The sequence below is a fragment of the Typopeltis vanoorti genome, chromosome 21 (assembly GCF_054136105.1).
Source record: "Typopeltis vanoorti isolate ZY-2024b chromosome 21, IOZ_Tvanoo_1.0, whole genome shotgun sequence".
In the NCBI taxonomy this organism is placed as follows: Eukaryota; Metazoa; Arthropoda; class Arachnida; order Uropygi; family Thelyphonidae; genus Typopeltis; species Typopeltis vanoorti.
In genome coordinates, this window is record NC_143569.1 from 51,481,439 (window position 1) to 51,508,211 (window position 26,773).

At 35.7% G+C, this 26,773-nt stretch overlaps 1 protein-coding gene across 3 annotated transcripts in view; it reads right to left on the reverse strand.

Annotated features, from left to right (window-relative positions):
* unk (RING finger protein unk) overlaps positions 1-26,773 on the reverse strand; it is a 343,825-nt gene that overhangs the window by 131,960 nt on the left and 185,092 nt on the right. For all 3 annotated transcript variants that reach the window (XM_090411598.1, XM_090411597.1, XM_090411600.1), the window contains one exon: positions 8,031-8,162. In XM_090411598.1, the coding sequence (XP_090267724.1) occupies positions 8,031-8,162 (132 nt within the window). The remainder of the gene's footprint in view (positions 1-8,030; positions 8,163-26,773) is intronic.

Sequence of the window (26,773 nt, forward strand, 5' to 3'; positions counted from 1 at the left end):
CTATCTAATCACATTTTAACAAAACCTGAGATCTTAATTCTAAAAAAAGGATTAAATTTCGTCTTAAAACCTACTGCTATTCCTAAAATAGATTTCATCTGTAACTTAGAAAAAGTCATCTCATTGTTACCACACCCAATAGCTAATGACCTACGATTAAAAAGCAGCATAATCCTCTTCGCTCCGTCAAGATCTCCTAACACCAACTCTAACCAAATGGAAAGAAGAACACTACTCAAATTAAAGAATAATAAAGACATCATCATACTAAAGCGGACAAAGGCAATAATACTGTTATCTTAAATACAAAAGATTATGAGGAGAAAATTAACAATCTATTATCAGACACATCTGTCTATGATGTTCTCAGTACAGATCCTACGCAAAAAAACCATAATGACACCAGCGAACTATTACATGGAATGACTAACTGGCCAATAGATTTAATAAGAAAGTTAAAATCCAAGCACCCGTTGACTCCAAGATTGTATGGCGTTCCTAAAATATATAAAGAAGGTACACCATTACGTCCAATAGTTGATGGAATCTATTCTCCAACTTACCACCTGTCTAAATATCTAACCAAAATTTTACAACAACACATTCACAACTCGGATACTTATATCAAAAACTCGCAACATTTTATTGAGAAATTAAAAAACATCCCTATCTCTGAAGATGATATACTAGCTAGCCTTGACATCACATCTCTGTTTACAAACATTCCAATTGTGGAAGTCATCAACATCTTAGACAACTTGTTTCCAAGAAACATCACTACGTCGTTCAATCATTGTTTAACTTCAAACTATTTTGTTTGACAAAAAACTGTCCACAAACAACTTACCGGATTAGCCATGGGTAGCCCCCTCTCTCCTTCTTGTGCTGACTTATTCATGGAAGACCTAGAAGATAAAATCTTATCTCAAATTACCCCAAAACCTACAACTTGGTACAAATATGTAGATGATATCTTTATCATTTGGAATCATAAAAAAGAAGAACTAATGGAATATCTCAACAAAATCAATCGTTTCCACCATACTATCAAATTCACATTAGAAATTGAAAAAGATGAAAAAATTCCATTCCTAGACATCCTAATAAAGAATCAAACCAATAACAGTATCAACCTGTCTGTGTATAGAAAACTTACGAATACTGGACGTTACCTCCATTTCAACTCGTTACATCATATATTCCAGAAACTAAGCATTATCCATATGCTTAAGAAAAGAGCTATACAGTATACCACAAACCAAGATGACTTACAAGAAGAATTAACTACAATATCCAGAGAGCTATCCTTAAATGGTTATTCTAAAAGACTCATCAACAAGATTCTCTTTTCAGATATACCACAAAGACAACGTGATGACACCCAATACATCAGCACTACCAATTCCAGAACTACCATTCCAGAACCTTCAAGGAAGCTGCTATAGTCGCCTGTTCAACAGGAAACCTAAATAAGATTCAAGGTCTAATCCTACCTGATATTTGGAAAACTTTAATTATATCACTAAACACTAAAGAAATGAACTTTCACGCCAATTATATTAAGTCTCTCAACCAATAAATCATGTACCCGCGACACGCGTATTGTCTCATGCACAGTACTAATTTTGTATGAATTAGAACTGTCAGTTAAAACCTAGTCTGTTACCTTCATATCGCTTACCAATTGTATCCCTGAAGATGATAGCAAAAATTGGTGAAACTAATCGGATAATAAATACTACTCACTTGATTAACATTCCTAAAAAATGAGTTATAGTTTCTAATACAAGTAGTCAAGAAAAAAGTCACACCAGGATTAAAACTAATTTTAATACTTCCAATATTTCTTCTCCGTTCACAGTGACATCTTCAGGGATTACAAAAAACTTTTTGTAACACACACACACACACAAATACAATACAATAGTGAGTGAAACTAAAGTCCTATCTAGGTGGTGCATCCTCTATGGGCATTAGCAGGTGGCTTAGGATGTAAAGAAGGATCTCTGATAATTAACATTTCCCAAATTTTGGGGAGTTTAATGCAACTGTATTTGTTTAATTTAGGTTGATTCCTGAGTGCAGTTGAAGATTCAAAGAACAGTCTTTTTTTTTTTTTTGAACTTACTATGATGGAGCATGTTTTTTTCCAGGAGAACCTGTGGGTTGTATCTAAACATGTATCTAAACAATAGTGAGTGAAACTAAAGTCCTATCTAGGATAGTGCGTCCTCTATGGGCATTAGCAGGTGGCTTAGGATGTAAAGAAGAATCTCTGATAATTAATGTTTCCCAAATTTTGGGGAGTTTAATGCAACCGTATTTGTTTAATTTAGGTTGATTCCTGAGTGCAGATGAAGATTCAAAGAACAGTCTTTTTTTTTTTTTTTTTGAATTTACTATGATAGAGCATGTTGGTTTTTTTCCAGGAGAACCTGTGGGTTGTATCTAAACATGGTCTGCAAGGCCAGATTGACCATAATTGTGATTGCAGATGTGTTCTTCTAACCAGATGGTTGCTGATATGCTCGTCTGTCCAAAGTAAGTCAGTTTACAGGCACAAGGTACTTTATATATACTCCAGGCACTGAGAGAGGAGGGAGCTGATCTTGGTGGAACGGATAAGGACAGAATGTTTACGATGGGGGCTTAAATGCTGTATGGAAGTCTTACTTTTTTAATGATCTGGCTATTTTTTTCTGATGTACCACGGATGTAAGGTATGGTAATGGCATTTCTGAAGTCCTTCTGAAGAGATGGACGGGGAATGGAGAAGGACTTGATTATTTTTTTAATTCTGTAGTCACTAGCCATTGGAAACAAAAGGTGTTGTGTATGTGTTTGAGTTACATTACTATTATTAATATCCTCAGACTTCCGTGGAGTCAAAGACTTATCATGGGAGGACACTGTTGCATCTCCTATAACAAAGTGCATGTGTTCCTAAAGATGTTATAGAATAATATTCTATAACATCTGTTATACAATATTATTATAACGATATGTTATAACATGGTGACACCATGTTATAAAAATATAATAACACCATGTTATAGAATTCTGCACAATAAAAATAACAGTACATGCGAAAAGAAAAACAAACCAAATACAAATCCTACTATAGTTTTAAACATCTTTAATTCCTAATTCTATTCTATTTCTATTCTATTCCCTCAAGCCATATGGCTGGTGGGGGTAACTATATGCTACCATACTAGGGAAATGATTATGAACAAGGTGGTTTCCTGTTGCCTTCCTTGCCATACTACATCCTATGACTGTAGCCTGTGTGTTTATGGGGCTGGTTTGCTTGCTTGCGGGATGAAAAACCTCAGATAAACCCTGGGGTTTATCATTTGGGGTTTGGTGGAAAAAACCTTGCTGTGCTTTCAAACCAGTCCGGCTGCTGACTAATTCATAATAAATAAAGAAATACAGTAAATACTGTATTTCTTAGGCCTTTTTCTTCTCTCATTTCTTTCAAAACATTTTATTTATTTTAAGCTTATCCTCAAGTACTAAAGGAATTACTTTTTTTGTTCACTACTTGGATTCTTATAACCAGGATGCTTACTCATGTTTGGTATGCTGTATTAAACACTTTTGTCAAGAAAAGCAAGCAAACTCGCAGGGCTGTCAACTTACTAAGTAGCAACTAAGACAATGTTTCAGAGCAGCAAAAACTAGCAAATTTGTATCTTAACCATGAAACACTTTTTTTTTTTTTGGTTTACATATTTTCTTGAATATAGGGGCAGCATCCGAGTTCTCTGAGTTTGCAGGACAGTAATCTATGAAAACTAGGGAGAATAATGTGATACACATTCATAACACAATGCATGTGGGTATACTGGGGTGAGAGAGATAGAGAAGCTGAGATGTGTGGGTATGTTTTGTTTGTGTATTCCTCTGCAGATCACTACATTTGGCAGGACATTAATTGTGTTCACCTGGTGTCACTCAGTAGAACAAAGGATAATCACATAATGAAATATTATTATTATTATTTCGGGCGACTCCAGGGAGTCCTTAGACTCATCGAGGGAGGCCCTACACATGTCCACACAGCTATACGACATTCTCACAGTATCTATCATACCTTGCCTTGAACTTGCTCACCGTCATAGCACCCACAACAGACTCTGGCAGCTTATTCCACTCATTTACCACTCTAAAAGTAAAGAGCCCAGCTCTAACACCCCTGCTAACGACACTCTTGCCCAGCTTCCATAGGTATCCCCTAGTTCTCCCACTACCAGTCCTGATCCCAAAAATATCCTCTGAATTAATCCTATAGAATCCCTTTAGCAATTTGAATGTCTCAATCATATCTCCCCTTTTCCGCCTATCAACTAGTTTCTGCAACCCACAAATCTTTAACCTGTTCTCGTATGGTTCATTCCATAGACCTGCTATCATCTTAGTCACTCGCCTCTGGATCCTCTCCACCTCCTCCCCATCAAGAAGGAACCGAGGTGACCAAATCTGGACACAGTAGTCGAGATGAGGTCTTATCAAGGCTCGGTACAGAGGTACAATAACTTGCTTGTCTCTGCTCGTCAAGGTATTTTTCAACAACCACCAGTGAGTTGATGAGCTGATTTAGCTACTTTTGCAATGTGTCTCTAAACTTCATCTCCCTATCCACCAACATTCCCAAGTCCCTGGCCTCATCAATCTCTTGGAGTACAGTTCCACCAATGTGGTATACTGCTGCTAATCTTTTCACCCCAAAATGCATAACCTTACATTTTGTCACATATCGCATTATGAGGTAAAACGAGTTCACACTTTGGTGATTTTATTCCCCTATTTTTATCTACTGTGTATGAACAAACTTGCACATTATAAACAGGTGTTATATGAGAAACAACAATATTTGGGATTATGTATTCAACTTTTTTTTAAATTGAATACATAACTGTAAGTGACAAGCATAAGTACCATGGATGGAATAAGAATTAATAATGTAGGAATATTGCACTGGAGACCAAAATGGTACTTTATCAAGCCATTCAGACTTCCATGAAGCAGGGTGACTTCATATAAAGCAAGTAAATGGTCTATCACCTACTCAGAAATATGGCATAGTGAAATTACATTCATGGCTACAGAGCATGGGATGTTCTCATAGTCTCGCTATGTAGACGCTTTTTAAAACCAATTTCTCAATATATTTTTGTAGGTCAGAATGAAATCTAGAACATTTAGTTTCTGAAAGTGGATTTTGAAAAAGAATGGAACAAATTCAGTTCAACTCTTACCAAAGATGCTTGCAAATATTGAAACTGACAATGTTGATAATTCTGTTGAAACTGTTACTGATGTTGAAAACTAAACCAAAAATCTGCATGTCATGCTGTTATCAGATTTGACTAAACTTAATTTTCATTTGACATTGACATCCAGACACATTTTTTGCCCATGAATATGTAACAACATATCTAAAACCCAGATATCCTGTGAGAGGTCTTTCTCAAAACTAAAAATATATCCTTAAAAGATACTAAGAAAGTGTCTTACAGAATCGCATCTTGAATTGTCCATTATGATATCATGCAAAAAAGACTTAATAAACAATGAAGATATTCTTAATCAACTAGTCTAAAAATAAACTTTTTAAAAAATAAATTATGTATTTATAATATAATTAATATTGATAAAAAAGTATGCATTTATAATATGTATGTCATGTTAATGTCAAATGTCATTTGGAAAAGACAATATGATAAATAATAAGGATATTTTTAATGAATTTGTATCAGATTTTTTTTTTTAATTAAAAATAATATAAAATAGTAGTCCTTGGGCTGTTCTCAAGCAATTTCTCAGGCTTATTTTAGTCACCAGTCTGCTGCTGGTCAAATCCTAGATTTGATCAATTCAATGGCATTTATTAATGCTATCACTAATTTTTACACTATAACTAACAAGTATTGAAGCAAATATGTTGACTACTTACATATTAATTGGTTTATCAGTATGTGAAGGAAAAACTCATGCATGCTATAAATGATACAAGATATTTATTACTATTATTTGTTTTTATACTAAAGTTATATCAACCATTCCATATATTGGTAATCTATTCATAAGGATTGCTTCTCTTTTCAAACATAAGATCAGAATGGCTTTCAAATCAAACAGTTTGCAGCCTCCTAAGGAGTGTACAGAACACCGTGTCCATGTGGCCTAGCCTATACTAGCTGTGGATCTGAGGTGAGAAAGAAAGAATTTGTTGAGCATAAAAGAAAAGAAAAATCTGGCCTGGCTCTAATCACACAGTAAAAACTTATTTCTATCAGGACATATTTAGAAGACAACTTTTTATCGCAGACTTCTAAAAGAATCCAATAGTTATCCATGAATCTTTGAATAGAAATCAAGGACTTATATCAAATAATATGTGGAAATCTCTCAATAAATCTTTCAACATCCTGGATTTCAATTTTGCTAACAATAATTTGCTGGCCTGATTGGCCGAGTAGTTAGCGTATCCGCTCTCTAGCCAAAAGGCTGCAGGTTCAAATCCCTCCGTGGGCATGGATGTTTGTGATTGTCTGTGAAAATAGTGGTGGTGGTCTGCGGTAGATGGTGCTGGTGTAGATTATGAAGGTAGTAGAGTAATGGAGACAGAGTTGTAGAGCAGGTGCCCTCCCTCAATGAATCTTTGGACTCCCTGGAGGTGTTATGTAATAATAATAATAGTTATAAGTTTCAAAGTGACTAATAAAAAATTGTGTTTAATCTAAAGTACAGTCACATTCATATTATCTCACCATTATCAAGCCACAAACTTAATACTGGCAGTAAATATACATAAGGTTAGCGCATTAGGAATGCTATTTATAGTGCATGATTGTCTTTAGAATGATGTGTGTCAGTGTTTACTGTACAGTAAGGCCTACTTTACAATGTTACACTTTACAACTATCCACTCATATGACTTTTAAATTAGATCAATGACCATTTATATGACACTACATTTCTCTCATATGTTTTTAGTGACATGATGCTGAAGTGAACTGCTCATTGTGCTTATCTGTGAATTATAAACTTTTTATTATTTTGTCTCATTAATAGTCCCTTCCATTTAAAAAAATAATAATAATTAAAACTCTTAAATCTATTACATTACATAATAAGATTAAAATTACTAAATATACTGATAATTTATTGATGAGGCATACTTTAGACCAACATGTCAGTTATAAAGAAATGTACAGAGAGAGAGAAAAAAAGAAAAAACTATCTGCTACTAATCGTTTCTAACTTTTCTATTTGTGTAATAACTGATGTAAATAAAGCTACATCAGTTACACGCACATATGGCTACTAAAAAATGCTATTAAATCATTATATGCAACTACAATTGAAAAAAGATAATGCTTTTCTATACAAAGGTGGCCTGAAACATAATGTGTTGTGTGAAACTTCGAATTTCATTGTCATGGAGCAAAACAAATGAAAAAAAGTGTGGATATATTTAGAAAAGTTGGAATTGCATTTAATTTTCACAAGGATCCAACTCCTTGATGATCAGTTTAAATGCTCATAGAAATTGAGCCATTTAATTTAAACCTGGTTAACTGAGTATAATGTCTTCATTGTCTAAAAATTGGCTATGGGTTTGAATTGCACTATGGCATAATATGGCATAATGTTAATAATGAAAAATTGCACAATTTTCATTATTAACATCTAATCCTTAGCCCACTGACAGTACTAATGTACTACATTACTATCTTTTGTGAGTAGAATTAACAAATTATTAAGGATATTAATTTTATAAACAATGCAATACAATGTTGTTTGATCACTGAATTAAATGAGAGACCCATGAAAGCTGGTATCACAGAAATAATAAAATCCACACAACTACCCCAGTTTTTACTGGTGGCTCCAATAGTGAGATACCTTCATACTATTTTGCAGCTTTTTTCTTTAAACATTGCTTATGTTAATGTATTGACTGTTTATCAAGCTTTGGACTACTACACTGAGGAATACAACCAAAAACTACAGTCTACCTGCACATCTGGTAAACTTGAGTTAGCCCTGCTCCCTTGTGTGCTCTGCACTTGTGTTGTCTGTTGAGACTGCTGGAGATTTGAAAGTGGCTGTTCAGTTTTCGGTACTTGTGAACTATCCTTATTAGAATTCTACAGAAAAAATTAAAAATAAAAACAAAAATAAAAAATAAACAAAGCACAAAAAGAAATTTAAAGAAACATTTAATGGCAGATATAAATTAGTATTGATGCCTATAAATAATATGAAAAAAAATAAACAAAAACTGTTTCTAAATATTCAAACAAAAAGTGTCTCAATGAACTATCAGTTGTATTTGCATATTACTCAGTGCTCATTATATAATACATGCTGCCTATGGGCGTGGATAGGCTTATGTGTTCGTCAGGCATTTTTGTAATAGATTTCACGATTTGATATGAACATAAATGATTAAGAAAATAACTATTTATTAACTTAAAAGCTAATATTTCGCTGGTATTATATCCAGCATCTTCAGAGCACACAACACAAAGTTTGTTACAAATACAAAACAACCACAATCTGGTATAACAGTGGGGCTAGTAATAGTAATTGCAGCGTGCAACACAAGACTCAAGTCCTAATATTGCGCCATCTAGGTTTAAAAAAATAAATAAATAAAAAAATAAAAAAAATTCAAAGTTTTGAAATAATTGTCCAAATGATAGTCTTAGAAAGTTTGAAAAAATGAAATAAAAGTAATAAATATTAATTTGGTCTTAAGATGACTGTCTCCTAAATCTTTGGTAGATTTATACAGCCATACTTGTTAAGGTTTGGAGTATGTTTTAAGACTTCTGTTGATTCCAGGAACAACCTCTCTGACTTGTAGCAGCTTGTGTGCATTACTTTTGTTTCTTTCCAATTGATCCTGTGTGCAGGGGTATCCAAAGCATGGTCTGCCAGACCCGACTTGCCATAGCGAAAGTGTCAGATATATTTTTTGTGTTCACTGAGGCGGATGTCCACAGTTCTTCCTGTCTGTCCGTAGTAGGCTTGATGGCAAGAACAGGGCACTTCATAGACTCCTGGATGTGATAAAGGAGTGCATTTGTCCTTAGGTGAACTCTCATCCGTTATTTTCTTAATCATCTGTGTTCATACAAACCGTGAAATCTATTACAAAAATGCTGCCTATGGGATAAGATATGGAAAATACTTTAAAAGAGTAAAACTAAGGAAATAGGTTTTATTAGGATTTTTTTTTTGTCAAAGAGAATTGACATGTTGGATGAAATTAAAGATTCGATAACTTCAAAGCTTTTGGAAGAGGAGAGGGAGGGAAAGAAGTGGGCTGCAAGAGTAACTCAGCTTAATTAAAAACCAAAAAAAAATTCTGTGACCACATGCCCATGCTTTGAATCTAATGTTTCTCTTTTATTTAAAAAAAAAAATATATATATATATATAAATTATAAACTTAATAAGTGAAATCAATGTATTTTGTAAATAAAGAAAACATGTCATGTTCTGTATGAGTGGATAGAATCAAGTTCAATTCTCATCATGATGTGACCAATCTTTATACGTAAGGTTTTCAAAGCCAGAAAGCTATAATCTGCATTCATTCATCTCATATGTTAAGTCCCCCCCCCCCCGCAATGCTCACCCAAAGAAACTGAGTTTTTCATCTTGCATGTAGGCAAATCATGCCAGAGAATACATACAATTAACAGATTAAATTGTACGGTGCTCCTTGCAATGAATCCTTGGATTCCATGGAAGTGTCACATAATAAAACTTTTGAAAGTGCTATGCACTGTTTCATGAAACTTTTAAAATGATTAATGACAGAATTTGATAAAACTTAATAACTAAGGTAATGTGGGGAAAATATGGACACTACTAAACATTAAGCCCATAAATCCACAACTTATTATTTTATTCTTCGGATAAAATGCACACCCGCTTTGAAAGTTGACATCTCAGAAGAGGTGAGACAGTTTAACTGCATTCTTCAAATTATAAAGAATATCTGACAATGAATTGATGTTACAAAGTGAATTTTTAAGCCACAGAAACTATAGTGATTATCTGTAAAAATTCAAATCATCCTGATTTGAATTTTTTATTAAGTTCAATTTTTATTAAGTTCAATTCTTTATGTGAAGTTTCTCATTATATATATGTAGTTACAAAAACAATGCCCATATTCAATTAGTTTACTTTAATAAAAATGCTAACATATAATATTTTTCATGAAAACAAATTTTTTGTTGCAAATAAGGAAAACTACACAGGTAGCTTGAAGGCAGGGACAAGAAAAAAAAAAAAAAAAAAAGAGCTGACGCCTTTTTGTTCTCTTTTGTTTGGATCACACTATTGTAATTTTTAAAAGTAACTAAAAAAAAAGTAATAAACCAAATTTCATGAAATATTCCTTGTTTTTGTAGAAATTTTTGTGACTATATCCATAAGATATTTGATAATTTTAGAGCATGTGCATTAAAATTTTTCTTATGCACCTCTTTTTGGATATTAAATTTTTATGATTACTGCCTAATCTAAATAATCCTCAGATCATTGGGTAAAGTAGGCCATGCATAGATCTGATCATTATAGCATAAAAAGCTGTACACCTTCCTCTTAATGTGTTATGCTCATTTGCATATCATGTCATGTCCAAGCAACTTCACTTCAAACTGAATTTTGAACAGTATAAATGGTATGACAGGGCAGTTAATCAATTTTTAAATCTTATTGCCTGTCAACTTAGAATGCAAATACAGGTCTATTCATTCAAAAAGAAACTTGGTTGGTAATCATTATTATTATTATTATTGTAGGGGCACCTCCATGAAGTCCTGAGACTCATTCTAGGAGACCCAAACTATCAACACAATATCTATCGTATCTCTCCATGAAACCATTAACAGACAAAGCACTCATAACTGACTCTGGTAACCCATTTCATTCATTCTCTAAGTAAAAAATCCAGTCTGCACTCCTTGCTAATCACACTCTTACCCAGTTTCCAGGAATGACTTCTTGTTCTTCCCCTTCTAGTCTAGTGCTAAAACATGTCCCCTGCATCAATCCTATAAAATCCTTTAAGAAACTTAAATGTTTTTATCATATCCCCACTTTCTCGTCTCATATAGTCTATCCTTATATGGAACATTCCACAGACAACTCACCATCTTGGACACTTGCCTCTGGATCCTCTCCATCACTTCCTCATCCCTAAGAAACCCAGGTAACCAGACCTCAGCGCAGTAAGCCAGATGTGGTCGTATTAAGGCTCTATAAAGAGGAAATATAACTCTCTTATCTCTACTTGTTAGTGTGTTCTTCAATAACCAAGTAATCCTGTGCACTACCATGGTACTTTAAACAATATGTCCTCTAAACTTCAACTTTCTATCTACTACTACTACTACAACTCCCAAATTCCTTGCTTCAATATCCTGGAGTACATTTCCTTCAATGTGATACATAGCTTGTTATCTTTGTATCCCAAAATGCATAATTTTATACTTTTCTATATTAAATTGATATCCTTTATATTTTGCCCATACTGTCAGCCTATCTAAATCATCCTACAAGCTTTCTATATCACCTTGATTAACTATTACCCTACCCAACTTTGTATCATCAGTGAACAATTGGCCTTCAGTGGTTCCAGCACGGAGCCCTGCAGCACACCACTGGTCACCTTCCTTCTCTTGAATTCTGCTTCTCCATATACTACTTTTTTTGGTATCTGTCCATCAGTCACCCTTTTATCCATATCATCAGTTTCATATCCATACCAATTTGTTGCAGTATGTATAATAGAATTCCCTTTATCCAGCTCAGTTGTTACTATTATAAAAAGTTAGTAGATTACTAAGGTATGATCAATATGTCAACAAAGCTATGCTGCCCTTCATACAGTATCATATTCTTATCCACTCATTCCTGAATTCTCTTTTTTTGGCCAACTTTTCCAATACTTTTACCAACCCTCCTGAGATACTAATTAGTCTATCATTTGCTACCACAGACACAGATCTTATTAGAATTATTTTGTCCTCATTCCACTCCCTTGGGACTTTGCCAGAGCTGACTTAAATTCAATGGCCTAGTAAAAGGCATCACCAGTAATCCATCACCTTAAAACGCAAACCGATATCCAATCCAATCTAACCCACTGCTGTATTTACATTCAGATTCCCAATATCCTAAGTACCTCAACTGATCAACCACTGTTTTCGCATCAATTCCTATCACCTCTATCATAACAATATCTTTGACTGAATGATACACTCTTGCAAAATGTTCTCAGTCCTCGACAATTTCGTCTACCTCTGTTATCTCTCTACCATCTGCACTCGTTAAAGTAATCCTTCCATAGTCATTATTTCTCCTATTTGTCACATAAAGAAAAAACTCCTTAGGAATTCCATTTGCCTGCTCAGCTAACTCCTCATAATCTAATTTTTTTCGATCATTTTGTTTAGTCACCTTTCTCCTTATGTACCTTCTACATCATCTTTTTTTTTTTTCTCTTTCTCTTTTGCAGCTCTTGCATAATGATTTTACTCATCCATCCAACTCCTACCCGATCTACTCTCCTGACCCTGGGTATACAGTCATACTGCTTCATCCAGATACTCCGTGACTATTCCCCCATGCACTGCGAACAATCTTCCCTTGCAGATCTTTATGCCATACTGCTCCAAGCTGCCTCTTAAATGTATGATAATCACCTTCCTTGTAGTTCCACATATACCCCTTTTTCATTGGAATTTTCATGTTTTGCTACTTCCTAAGCCAAGACCACATGATCGTTTTTCCCAAATGGAGGCAATGTATCCACCTTAGTTATGAAAAATTCTTCTGCTTTTATAACAAGATCAAACACTCTGGTATCCCAAGTCTCCTCAGCGACATTCTGCTTCAAGTAATTATTTCTCAGTAAGTATATAAATTCTACATCTCTCAGAGACGTAGGCCTCTGAAGTTGAAGTTCCCCATAATTATTACTCAACTTTGCACTGTCTTCCACATTATCCCTGGCACTTCCTGGCTAATGGCAGCAATCAATGCCTTTTGTCCTACTGGCCTCAATCTAACATTGACTCAAAAGAATTGCCATCTTCCTGACTGACTTACTCCTTTTAGCTGTAATTCACCTGCAATCATCAGCAGTACCCCATCCCCTGGCCTGTCTACTCTATCCTCCCTGAAAACACTAAATCCATCCCATTCTATCCCTGTAACTATGTTATCTACTGTTAACCATCTCACTAATGTCTATAACATTTGACAAGGTTGCAATAATCAATGCCAAAAACTCCAAACACTAAAAATTACCAACAAAGTTTCAAATGCTCTTGGCACGAGAACAGTGCATCATAGATTAAAAGCACTGACAGAATAATAAAAAAATTATTACAGTTTAAACAATCAAATATCCAAAATTTTTATGAGAAAAAGTACATTGGTCTATTAATATTATTTTTAACAGAAAGAAATTTCAGGACTCATCATCTATTTTCAAGCTCATTCGTAAAGCAACTGGAAATCAAATGTAATTCATCATTCCATTATGTTTAACCAAATAATTATTCCAAACTATCCAAATATTTCAAAAACCAAACAAATTCTGCATTTCCCCCTTCTTTCTTTCTACTGATCAAGAACTTCAGACTAGGAAGAACTAGGAAAGCAAAATTTGATATATAGCATTCTCTTATAACTTAAGCAACATAAAAGTTTTTGCCTTCTTCCTGGCAGTACTGCATTGTGGTATTTGTGCTTATCAAAGTGTAAGGTAATAACCAGTCAGCAAAATCAGTATTGCTTCATCTTATAACAATATGGAATAAGGGACTGAGTGGGCCCTGCTGTATACCAGTGCATCACCATCAAATGATTCCAATCATAACAGATTAAACATTAAAAATTGCTCAATTCAGTTTGAGAATGAAATACTTTGGATATGGGTAAACTGTACATTGTTTACATCGAAAGGGGAAAAACAACCTGTTCTAGCAAAAGAAAGAAAGCATAAAGCATAAATAGTGCAACTTTAATGCATGGAACAGTAATTCTTCTATTAATACAAACTTTTTTTTGCTTTCATTTTTGAATAATAAATTAGCTAAAGTAGGTTAAGAAAAAAAAAAAAAAAGACAAGAAACTGAATATAGAAACTGAACAATGCTAGGAAAATTCTTAATATCATAAATTTTTATATACACAGGATAGCAGAGGAAAGCAACCACATTTCAGGGGTTGATTCCTTTAGTGATTTGACAAGTTTATATCAATAAGGGGTCTATTTTCTAGTCAGAAAATGGATTCTTACTAGTACTGATATATGGCAATTATAAAAAATAAATAAAAATTAGAATACAGTATTAAACATTTTAGAATTAGAAATGTTACATACTTTAATATCATAATTTTTAACAAATACTCTTAAGTTGGAAACTCAAATACACTGAGCAACTAAGTGAAAATTATTCTGCCTCGAAGTGAAAGTAGGTGAATAATTTTTTAGTGCAGAATTCAAATATGAGCTTAGAATTTCCTATCACCCCTGCAGTTTTTTTCCAGCAATCAATACTGTATGCATACTAAATACAATTCATACAGCAATGTAGATGCAAATTTCATTAATTTGGAAAGCCACTTGTGGGACTTCCATACTTACACAATATATGTAAAGCCTACCTGTGACTTCATGCAAATAATGTTATACTCTTAAATAAATCTCATATGTCTGTAGGATTCCTTAACTAAACTGAATAATGCTTGTAATTATTCTGTCTGATATTCTATCCACTTCATAATGCATTTTTTTTTTTTTTTAAATTCGTGATTGAGCAGAATTCCCACCCCATTCTGATGCCTATTCATGCCACAATAAAATAACTCGTGTCAAGCTCCAATCTCTTGTGCTGTTTGTCTTTTCTATTTTGTCTCTTGCATACACAGCATTGCAGCCTTCTATTGCTGCTTCAAATCTACAACCTCTTGGCTCCTTCCACTGAGGAAACCCACATACAGAGTTCCTAATCTGATGTGTGAAGCCTTTTCAACTTTGGCTTTTCTCTTCTCCTCTGAGTGATCTTCTTTAGCTGCACCTGCTCTTGATACAGTAGTCCTTGCCCATTTTTCGTGGGGGCCAGGCAAAGCCTACAAGCATCCCTTATGGGGTACGTCCTGGTCCTATCCACTTCCTTGAGGTCTGCATTCAGATTATCTGGCAAAGCTTTATAGCCACTGATGCCAACCTTACAGAAGTTCAGCCTACTGGGTAAGGCAAATACCTGGAAGAGAAGGCAGGCTTTCACTGCACGAGACACAAAGAAAAACAATTCTGTAATCAATGTCATCCTACCATAATCACTTTTTTTCCTTCTGCTGGCTACATAATCAAAAAAATTCCCTATGTTTTTTTTACATTTCTGTTACTCTTACCAACTAAGTCAGCCTCCTTGCCTGTTCTTTGTACTCCTCATGATGTACTTTAGGTGAACATGATGTACAAAAAACTTTATGTACTTTTTTGCACAAGACGCTGGCTCCCATGCACTAACACAAAATACTGCCCCCCTCCCTGCAGAAACTCTGTACAAGTCAGTATGTTCTATAACCTTCATTAATGCCTCCCAAGCAGCTTGATTTCCTCACAAAACAAAGTCCAGTATCATTGGAGGCAAGAATTTCTGACAGTCTCTACTTCCTCAACATTGGGTAGTAGGTCAATCATCCAGGCCAGGACTACATGCTGGTAGAGAAAGATCATCATCTCCAGTTGCCTGATTGCCCCCCCCCCCCCCATTCAAACTATTATGTGCAGTGTGGCTTTATCTTGTACAAGCACCTGCTTCTGACCAGTGCTATATAATACTCAGGCCTAACAGCTTTAAGAATCCACCTAATTATGGACTATGTTCTTGAAATTCCATGGAAGTATTAATCAGACCGAAACTATTTTGTTCTAAAACCGACTTTTTACTAGGACTAAGAGAGACTGATCAACTGATATTTAGCATTCATTCAGATTCTATTGGCCTCAAGCATTTTCAGTTTGAACTTAGCCGACTTGGGGGGAGAAAAATCATGGCTAACTGAATATATGTTATATACGGCCCATTTTAATGGTTAATTACATCTGAAATTTGTAGATTTTTAATAATTTAGTTGTGCAAAAGAAAAAAAAAAACTTACTAATAGCAAATATTTACCAAATATACAGTAGCACTGCTTAATGTACAGAATACATTCCTGATAACTGTGTGTTAAATGAAATCTACATTTGCAACTCGGAGGATGAGGGAATTAAAATACCTATTTGAATGAGACAGATACTGACCTGAAATGTCTTGTCACCAGAGTATTCAAAACATCATATTAATAACTAGTAAAATATAAGCAAATAGTAAAAAGGATACTAAAAATAAAGATGAGTAAATTTTATTACTTAATAAATAAAATTAAACATAAAAATGATACCATGAAATCTCTCTCAGCTAACAATGGAAAAATCCTGGGTATCATTTCTGTCTAAAAGGTGTCCAAAGTTAACTGCTTGGCTTTTCTTCATTTGGTAGACAAAATAATGTACACTAATTGTCTATGCATTTTGTTAATAAAATGCATAGACAATTAGTGTACATTATTTTGTCTACCCCCTCCTTTTATACTAGTAAAGTTTTCATGCATTTGGCATCAGCTCATCCCAAATACATGAAAACTTTACTAGTATTAAAGACATACCAGTATCATACCTTTGCTTTTACTAATCAGGTTATGCGACAGAGCATAAACAAAATGCATGTGAAATGCATTTACAAAGTGCATAATTCTTTGAATTATTAAAAAAATTATATTTCTTAATAAATATTTAATTTAAACATGGTATCATAATAAATCTGCATTGCTAGAAGGCTGGGCTTTCCCTATAATATATTGATAAGCATAATCTAATAAACTGTTTATTAACTATCCATATAGATGAAATAAATCAAATAATTGATGTTTCACATCTATGGTCTTTCAATGGTAAGACAGTTTTATGAGAGTGTGATAAGACAGTTTTATCCTGTGTGCATTCTCTGTGTACCTATGTGTATTCATGTATTCTGTGGCTAGAGTGTTTTGAGGGAGGAAAAATCTTTTTACATCCATAAGAGGTGTGTTGAGTACTAATAAAGGATCCCTGCATCTTAACCAGAATTTAGATCTACATTCTTTCAACCAAAAGGGCAGACATTGGGTTATCCTCCTGACTGTGCTAAACAGATGCAAACTCTTGGAATCAAATTTCTCCAACTCTTGTATAAATGTTCAAAATGAGAGGTTTCCAAAGCATGGAGTATGTTACTGTGGAAGAATAAGCTTTTGACCATAAAAATTATATAAAAGCACTCATATAGTTTAATGCTTTTCTATTCCACAGAAAATAATACACGTTTCACCTCAACAGTAAATATGCCATTTTAACTACTTTTACAAACGGCAGGAATAATGGCGTATACTGTCATCAGTATTCTCCATAAAAACCATGAATAGAATTTCAAGTCAACAGGAGAAGGTCATTTGGAAAAGGAACAGATTGGAAGAGTCCTTCAATATTAAGGAAAGCTGAAAAAAAAGCCATCCACTATGACATGTAGCAAGAAGTAGGAGAGAAAACCCAACTAGAAAAGCATTCCTTCTCTGTGTGTCCATCATAATGAACCTGCTTTTCATCTTCCTCTTTTATTCCATCCATCCACCTATGTCCTCTGGAATAGTCTTTCTCATGAAGTATTTCCAAACAACTATAACCTGCAACTCATCATCATCAACCTCCTGATATGTACACCTAAGGGTTTTTTTTTTGGAAGCTTTTTCCCAGTTGGTTAGACTATAAATTATATATTTAGTTTAATCCTTTATCCAAGTGTAAGCAAACAAAGTTTGCGTCTGAAGTATCTTCTTCAGGGGCAACTCGTGGAAAAGGTGGACTGAGTTCTCATCACTTTCCTTGGTATCCCATAATGTAAGGCATATCTCCTTGCAGACATGTAAAATGCCTATGCATTATGGGAAGGGGTCACTATCCAGACCGGTTTCGACCTTCATTGAGGTCTCTTCAGTGGGAGTCAGACTCGATGGTGATACCAAGGTTGAATGCAATGCAGAAGTCATATTTACATATGCCAGTTGTCAAAAGGTGTCACACCTTATTATTCAATTACACTGGATTAGAGAAAGAAGTACATCTTTCTCTAATCCAGAGTAATTTAATAATAAGGTGTGACACTTTTTGGCAACTGATGGGAAATATGACTTCTGCACTGCCTTCAACCTTGGTATCACCATTGGGTCTGGCTCCCACTGAAGAGACCTCAATAAAGGTCGAAACCGGTCTGGGTAGTGACCCCCCCTTTCCCATAATGCATAGCATTATACAACCCAACTGCCTCAAGTCATGGTATCCACAACAGACTCTGGTAGTTTATTCCACTCATTCACCACAAGTAAAAACCTAGTTCTAACACCCTTGCTAACCTGTCTGCAAGGAGATGTGCATTGCATTATGGGATACCAAGGAAAGTGATGAGAACTCAAACTCAGTCCACCTTCGCCATGAGTTGCCCCAGTCCTGAAGATACTTCAGGCGCAAACTTTGTTTGCTTACACCTGGATAAAGGATTAAACTAAATATATAATTTAACCGCTAAGGGTTATTCAACTTAATATGACAGCACTACATGATTAAGTTTACATTCTCAACCTCCCATCAACAATTTTCCTCCAAATCAGTCTATTTTGAGAATGCCAATATTGTCATATCTAACATTCTGTGCTTCTAAGGCACTTCTAACTGAATCAATCCACCTAGACCTTGGTCTTCATTATTATTACGGGCAACTCCAAGTAGTCCTCCGACTCATTGAGGGAGGCCATATGTCAAGAACTATACAGCATTTGCACAGTATCTATCATACTTTGCTTTGAACTCATTCACAGTCATGGCATCCACAGACTCTGGCAGCTTATTCCCCTCATTCACCACAAGTAAAAAAACTTAGTTCTAACACCCTTGCTAACAACACTCTTGCTCAGTTTCTATGGATGGCCCGTAGTTCTCCCACCACTACACCTGTTCTGAAAAATTTCCTCTGAATTAATCTTGTAAAAACACCTCAGTAATCTGAATGTCTCAATCATATCCCTTTTCCAGCTATCAACCAGTTTCTGTAACCCACAAATCTTCAACCTGTTCTTTTGTTCATTCCACAGACCAGCTACCATCTTGGTCATTCGCCTCTGGATCCTCTCTACTTCCTCCCCATCACCAAAAAACTCTGATGTCCAGATCTGTGCATACTAGTCAAGATGGGGTTTTATTATTATGTGACACCACCTTTGATGAGTCCAAAGACTCAAAGGAGAGTGTGCCAACAGCATCGAATGATTGATCCCCTTCCAACTACTAACCACACTCAAACTTACTTAACTTTTTTTTGCTGAGCCATTAGTAGCAGAGGCTCTACCAACTGGCCAACCTTTGCTGGCTATCAAGACTTAATAACCTGCTTGTCTCTGCTCATCAAAGTATTCCTCAGTAACCAAGTGATCTGATGAGCTGATTTAGCTACTTTTACTATGTGCTCCCTAAACTTGAACTCCCTATCCATTAACACTCCCAAGTCTCTGGCTTCGTCAATTTCCTGGAAAATCTTACACTTTGCTACATTAAACTGACATCCATTCTCCTTAGCCCAGTCTGCCAATCTATCCAAATCATCCTGCAAAATTTTGACATCATGTGTATTTACTATTGCTCTACCCAACTTTGCATCATCAGCAAATAACTGAACAGCTGCTCTCAGATCCTTTCCTATATCATTAATGAACAAATTAAAACAGCAGTGGTCCAATAACAGAACCTGTGGTACACTCACAGGCCTTCTTTTGGACTCTCTCCTGAATAAACTACTCTCTGCTATCTCTCTATCAACTATCCTCTTATCCATCTTACCAACCCTATATCCATCCCCATGTGCTGCAGTTTACTGATTAGAATTCCATGTGGTATCCTGTCAAAGGCCTTTGCAAAGTCCAGCAGTATCACTGTAAACCTATTACCCTTATCCAATTTAGCCATCACTTTATTATAAAATGTGAACAAGTTACTGAAGCATGATCTACCCTTCACAAACCATGCTATCCCCCAAACAGAATCCCATTTCCATCTATCCATTCCTGTATTTTGCTCTTGACCAACTTCTCCAATACTTTGACAACAACTCCTAATATGCTGCTCAGTGGGTAATTTGCAACAGCAGTCTTGGAGCCTCCTTTATTCAATAGAAGTACCCCCCCCCCCTCTTTCCACAACCTCGGGACTAACCCAGAGCTGAGACTTAAACAATATGGTCAAGGGCACTGACAATTTCTTTGCAGCTTCACATAAGACTCAAGCTGGTATACCATCCAATCCCACAGATATATTCATATTAAGGTTCTGTAATATGCTATTCACCTCCATTTCATTCACCTCAGTTCCTGTATAAGCCATCAGTTCCCTCATTTCTGCAATATCACCACCTGGATGATATACTCTTGCAAAGTGTACACTTAGTAATTCTACTATTTCGACTGATTCAGTTACCTTCCTACCATCAGCATTCCTTAAAATCATTCTGGCATATACATTTTTTCTTTTACTTGTAGCATATCAAAAGAACTGTTTGGGATTCTTTTTAGCCTGTGTTGCTAACTTCCTTTCATAATCTGCTTTGCTTTTTTTACCATACTAGTTATCCTTCTAGCCTGTGCCTTGTATTGTTCGTGTGCTTACAGGACACCTTTCTCCTTAAATTCCCTGCACAATTGTTCCCCCCCCCCCCCCCCAGTTCCAGCTTAATGGTGGACACATCAGCCACTACCTCCTCCAATACTTCTTTACCACTTCCATGCACTATCAATATCCAGCCCTTGCAGTTTTACATGCCATGGTACTGATCCAAGCAATCACCTAAGCTTGTCATACTTACCAGTCTAGTAATTCCACATATACTCTGTCTTAACTGAAAATTCCACACATTTAGCCACCTCCCAGGTCAAGACCATATGATCACTCTCACCAATTAGTAGCAAAGTGATTATATGTTATAGACAAATTCTCAAATGCAATTACTAGATCAAGCATTCTCGAACCCCTAGTATATTCCATTACATGCTGTCTCAAGTAATTATCCCTTAGTACTTCATAAAATCCATTTCCTTCCTCCCATGTGTCATCTCCTCCTTCCAATCAATGTTACAATAGATGAAATTCCCCATAATAATTACCTGTAACAAGTTCAGATTAGAATCTTCCTGTAACAAGTTCTTGTTACAGGAAGATTCTAAAAATAGGATGGGTACAGAAAATCACAAATGAAAAGCTCTGTCAGAAAATACAACCAAAAAGAATCTAATGCAGAAGATTATACAACAGAAGCTGCAATTATTTGGACACATCTGCAGAATGAGTGGGGACTGAAAGATAAAGACATTCATATTGTTTGGTATTATGGATGGTGTAAACAGAAGAGGTAGACCATACAAAGAATGGATAGATGGGTGTACAGAAACTGTGACACTGTGCACTGGACAAAGAAAGGTGGAAGAAGATAGTGAAGGAGGCATCGAACACAACCAGCAGTGAGCTCACGGTTCATCATGATGATAATTACCTGTCCGCCACTCACCGAGTCTATTTGCTGATGCATACTATCTCCATCACCTATTCCATCCCCTGGTCTATAGCAGCACCCAACTGTATATTTTATTCTGCTGGTCTCATTCTCACACCAAATAGTCTCAAATGTGCTATTTTCACTGTCCTGCAGTCGAACTTCTAATTTCTTTGGCTGCAGTTCATCGGCTATCATCAATACCACTCTTCCCCCCCATTCTTTTCTATCCTTCCTGAACACACTATACCTTTCACATTCTATTTCACTAACTATATCATCTTCTGTTAGCCGTTTCTGACTAATGCCAATAATCTTTGGCTAGGATGAGCCAACCAAGGCCAAAAATTCCTCCTGCTTGTTCCTAATGCTCCTAGCATTAGTGTACATAAAGTACAAAAGCTCCCTAGTCCCACCTCTATCTTGATGCCTTTGTTACCATTGGTACTAACTCAGGCATATTATACACATACTTACATCCAACTGCCTCAATGATGTCCACTCAACAGCTTCTCCCACCCCAAAAAGTTCTAGTTTCCCTGATTCTGCACATCCACTTTCACCTCGTTAAACAATTTTTCCAGTGTCCAGACATCAAATCCATTCAGATGCAAACAATCCTTGTTTAAGTCTTTTTGCCCATGAAACTCACATCACACGCACACCAAACTCTTCTTGCATAACCCATGCATCAAGTCATACCATAGCAACAGACTTACTATCTTAACTCTCTCACTCTTTTCTTTTGCAACTTCCAGTAATTCTTTCAAGTCTTCTCTCATGCCATACTTTTCTCCTTTTAAATCATTCATTCTGGCCATTACAATAATTTCTTTCACCCTACTCCTTTGTGCTCTAATAACCTCACTTACATCATTAATTTTCACACCAGGAAAGCACGATTTTGTCAAATTCTCATCAATCATACCTTTTATGATTGAATTGCCATTCTTTCTCCCCCCAATCATGCCTTCATTTTTCTTATCTCGCACTTGCTTCTTTTTATTATTAGCTTATGCACTCAGTAGACATTTTTGCAATCACTTCAGCTGCTGCTTCGCCCAAGTCATCGTCATTGTTTAAAGAATTTAATCAAAGGGAGTTTGTCCAGTCCACTTTCCTGCCATCTTGGCAAGAAATATCTCTTTTGCTAACCTTTCCTCACCCATTCTATTTAAGTGGCTGTAGCATCTTAAATTAGTTCTGCTGACACATTCTTGAATGCAAATAATGTCAAGTTCCTTTCTAATATCTTCATTTTTAATATGATTCTACCATTGATGCCATTGGTTCACTTCCCTAATTATTCTCAGAACCCTCATATCTGTGGTCTCTAGTCTTTGATCAATTGATAATAGTTTGGTGTTTTGGCTAATTTCTTCCTCATTCCATATAAATTTATTCAGTTGGCTACCCACCATACCATTCCATACCAGATTTGCTTATAAGGTTGTCTATTTCTAGATTTAACCTGCCATCTTTACTAAAAACTGTGCCTAAATAGCTGAAATATTTCTATAGGCTCTCCATTCAAAATGAAGCTGAAGTTTTCTATGGTCCTATCTATTTTCATAGTTTTGGTCTTTTTTATTGCTGATTTTCATGTCACACACATGATATAGCTGTTATTTAATTCAGTTAGAGAATCTTGGAGACTTGCAATAGATGCGTTTAAGAGTACAACATCATCTGCATAAAGCAAAGAGCTAAGTTTGACACCTCCAATTCTTATATCAGACCAAATGCCACTTTCTTTCCACAAGAGGAATAAGAGTGAATATAATGCTCATTCTTGTCATATGCTCAATTTTATATTAAACCATAATAAATTTAGTTTAATCCTTTATCCAAGTGTAAGCAAACAAAGTTTGCGCCTGAAGTATCTTCAGGACTGAGGCAACTCGTGGTAAAGGTGGGACCAAGCTCTCATCACTACTTGTCTAAGTATCTCCCATAATGCAAAGCACATTCCTCGCAGACATGTATAATGCTATGCATTAAGGGGAGGGCCACTACCCACACCGGTTTTGACCTTTATTGAGGTCTCGTCAGTGGGAGCCAGACCCAGGTGGTGATACTAAGGAGGAAGCAATGGAGAAGTCATATTTACCCATACGAGTTGCCAAAAGGTGTCTCACCTTATTATTAAATTGCTCTGGATTTAGAGAAAGATGTTGGGGAAGGGTAAATATGACTTCTCCATTGCTTCCACTTTGGTATCACCACCTCTGGGTCTGGCTCCCACTGACGAGACCTCAATAAAGGTCGAAACCGGTCTGGGTAGTAGCCCTTCCCTTAATGCATAGCATTATAATGTCTGCAAGAAGATATGTTTTGCATTATGGCAGATACTAAGACAAGTAGTGATGAAAGCTTGGTCCACCTTTACTACGAGTTGCCTCAGTCCTGAAGATACTTCAGGCGCAAACTTTGTTTGCTTACACTTGGATAAAGGATTAAACTAAATTTATTATAGTCTAACCAAGTGGGGAAAAAAAAAACTTCCAACATCTTTATATTAAACCATCCTGCTGTATTCCCTTCAATTCTAACTGCTGACTTACACTATGTATTGCTCTGTATAATGTTCCATTCACCACATATAATTGTAGTGTTTTGAAAAGCTCTGGGCACCTTGTCATACTGCAGAACCACATCTACAAAATGTAAGTACAGATCCTTGTCATATCTCCACAATTTGTCAACTCTCTCTCTTAAAGTGAAAATCTGATCTTGACAACCTCTATTTGGCCTGAACCAGCTTGTTCTTCAAGTTTCTCTTCCAAAATCTTTCTAAACTTCTTTTCAAGTATGCATGCATAAATCTTACCTGGAACACTCAGTAGAGAAATCCCTCTAATTCTCACTTTCAGCTTTATTCCCTTTTTTATAGATGAGTACTAAGAGAGCTCTGCTCCAATCATTGGGAATTCGACCCTCTGACCAGGTCTTTTGAATTATGTAGTGTAGTCACTGCAAAATTTTTATATCTCCGTACTTAAGCATTTCTGGTCAAATATCACCTACTTCAGCTGCCTTTCCACATTTCAAGTTTTTGAAAGCTTTTTCTACATGAAATATTGATATGTACTTCTCTCTGCATTCCTCATGACAATTTTTTAGTATGGTTCTGTCACTACTTGGTTAATTTAACAGTCTTTCAAAGTAATTACTCCAGACATCTAGGATATCCTTAAATCTTCAATTTTCATGTCACCTTTGATTCCTTTTACAGTACTACTACCTCCAATTCTAAGCTTTTTCAGTAGCCTCTAGAATATTTTGCTATCTTCCTGATATTTATTTTCCACATCCTTAGACTTTTGTTTTAGCTAATTTTATACAGAGTAAATTTGCAACTCTTAAAAAAAAATCTGTTTCGGTCTTCATCACCTACACAAGGCACTGATGTGCTTATAGGAACTTCAATGTTCTCATGTATGAGATACAAAAAAGAAAGACCATAGGACAAGAGTTGATAGAGGTCTGTTTGCATAGCAATGACAATATTACTGTTGCAGCACAAGGAAGGAAGAGCCTCAAGTACTGAGAAAAAATATATTCAAGGGAGAAAATTTTGCTTTATATGGAATCTAGGCAACTTCAAACCCTAATTTGTTTGTTTCATCTGCGCATAATTCTTGATTGCTTTTCTTTCCTATACCATAATTTGGCTTAATTCCTCAACAGATATCTTACATAGAAATTATGGTAAGTACAGAGAAAAGGCATATAAGAATTAGGTAATGAACAAACTAAAGTTTGAAGTTGTCCAAGCTTTTACACAAAACAAAAATGTCCTCCCTTGAATATACTTTTCTTAGAACTGCAGGCTCTTTGTTCTTTGCACAATAATATCATCACAGCTAGAGTCACTGCTACTATTGTGATGAATACTGTAGAAAATAATCATAATCTCAAATGTTATATTCCAGACTCAAAGCCAAATAAATTACTGGATCAGGTACAATGGTCCATTTTCTTAGGATACATACATTCATTACATTTGTCCTCCACATACTTATATAATATATTGTATACTTAATAGTATACTACATATAGCATATTGCAGAACCTTAATGTGAATATCTCTGTGGGATTGGATTGTATACCAGCTCGAGCTTTAAATGAAGCTGTGAGGGAATTGTCAGTGCCCTTAACCATATTGTTTAATCTAAGTCTCAGCTCTGGGTTAGTCCAGAGATGGTGGAAAGAGGGGAAAATATTCTCCTTCGCATAAAGGAGACTCCAAGACTGATGTAGCAAATTTCTGACTGATCAGCATATCAGGAGTTGTCCAAGCACTGGAGAAGTTGGTCAAGAGCAAAATACAGGAATGCACAAATGGAAATCGGATACCGTATGGAGGGCATCATAGTTTTGTGAAGGATAGGTCAGGCCGCAGTAACTTGCTCACGTTTTATAATACACTGACACCTGAGTTGGATAAAGGTAATCAGTTTACAGTGATACTGCCCGACTTTGCTAAGGCCTTTGACAGGACACCACATACCTTATATCCATCCCCATCTGCTTCAGTTTACTGCAGTACATGGAGATGGATAGCAGGGTGGTTAATGGAGTGATATCTGAGAGTAGTTTATTCAGGAGTAAAATTCAAAAGAAGGCCTGTGACTAGTGGAATGCCGCAGGATTCTGTTCTTGGACCACTACTGTTTAATTTATTTGTACATTAACGATATAGAAAAGGATCTGAGAGGAACTGATAAGGAGTTAAAGTTTGGGGGGGGGGGGATAGCAAAAGTGGTGAAAGCAGCTCGTTAAATAATACTTTGAGCAGAGACAAGCAGGTTATTGTTTCTCTTTATCGAGTCTTGATAAGACCCTTCTTGACTACTGGGTGCAGGGTTTCTTGGTGATGAGGAGAGGTTCAAGAGGTGAGTGACTAAGATGATAGTGGGTCTATGGAATGAACCTTACGAGAATAGGTTGAGGATTTGTAGGTTATAGAAACTGGTTGATAGGCAGAAAAGGGGTGATATGATTGAGACATACAAATTACTGAGGGGTTTTTACAAGATTAATTC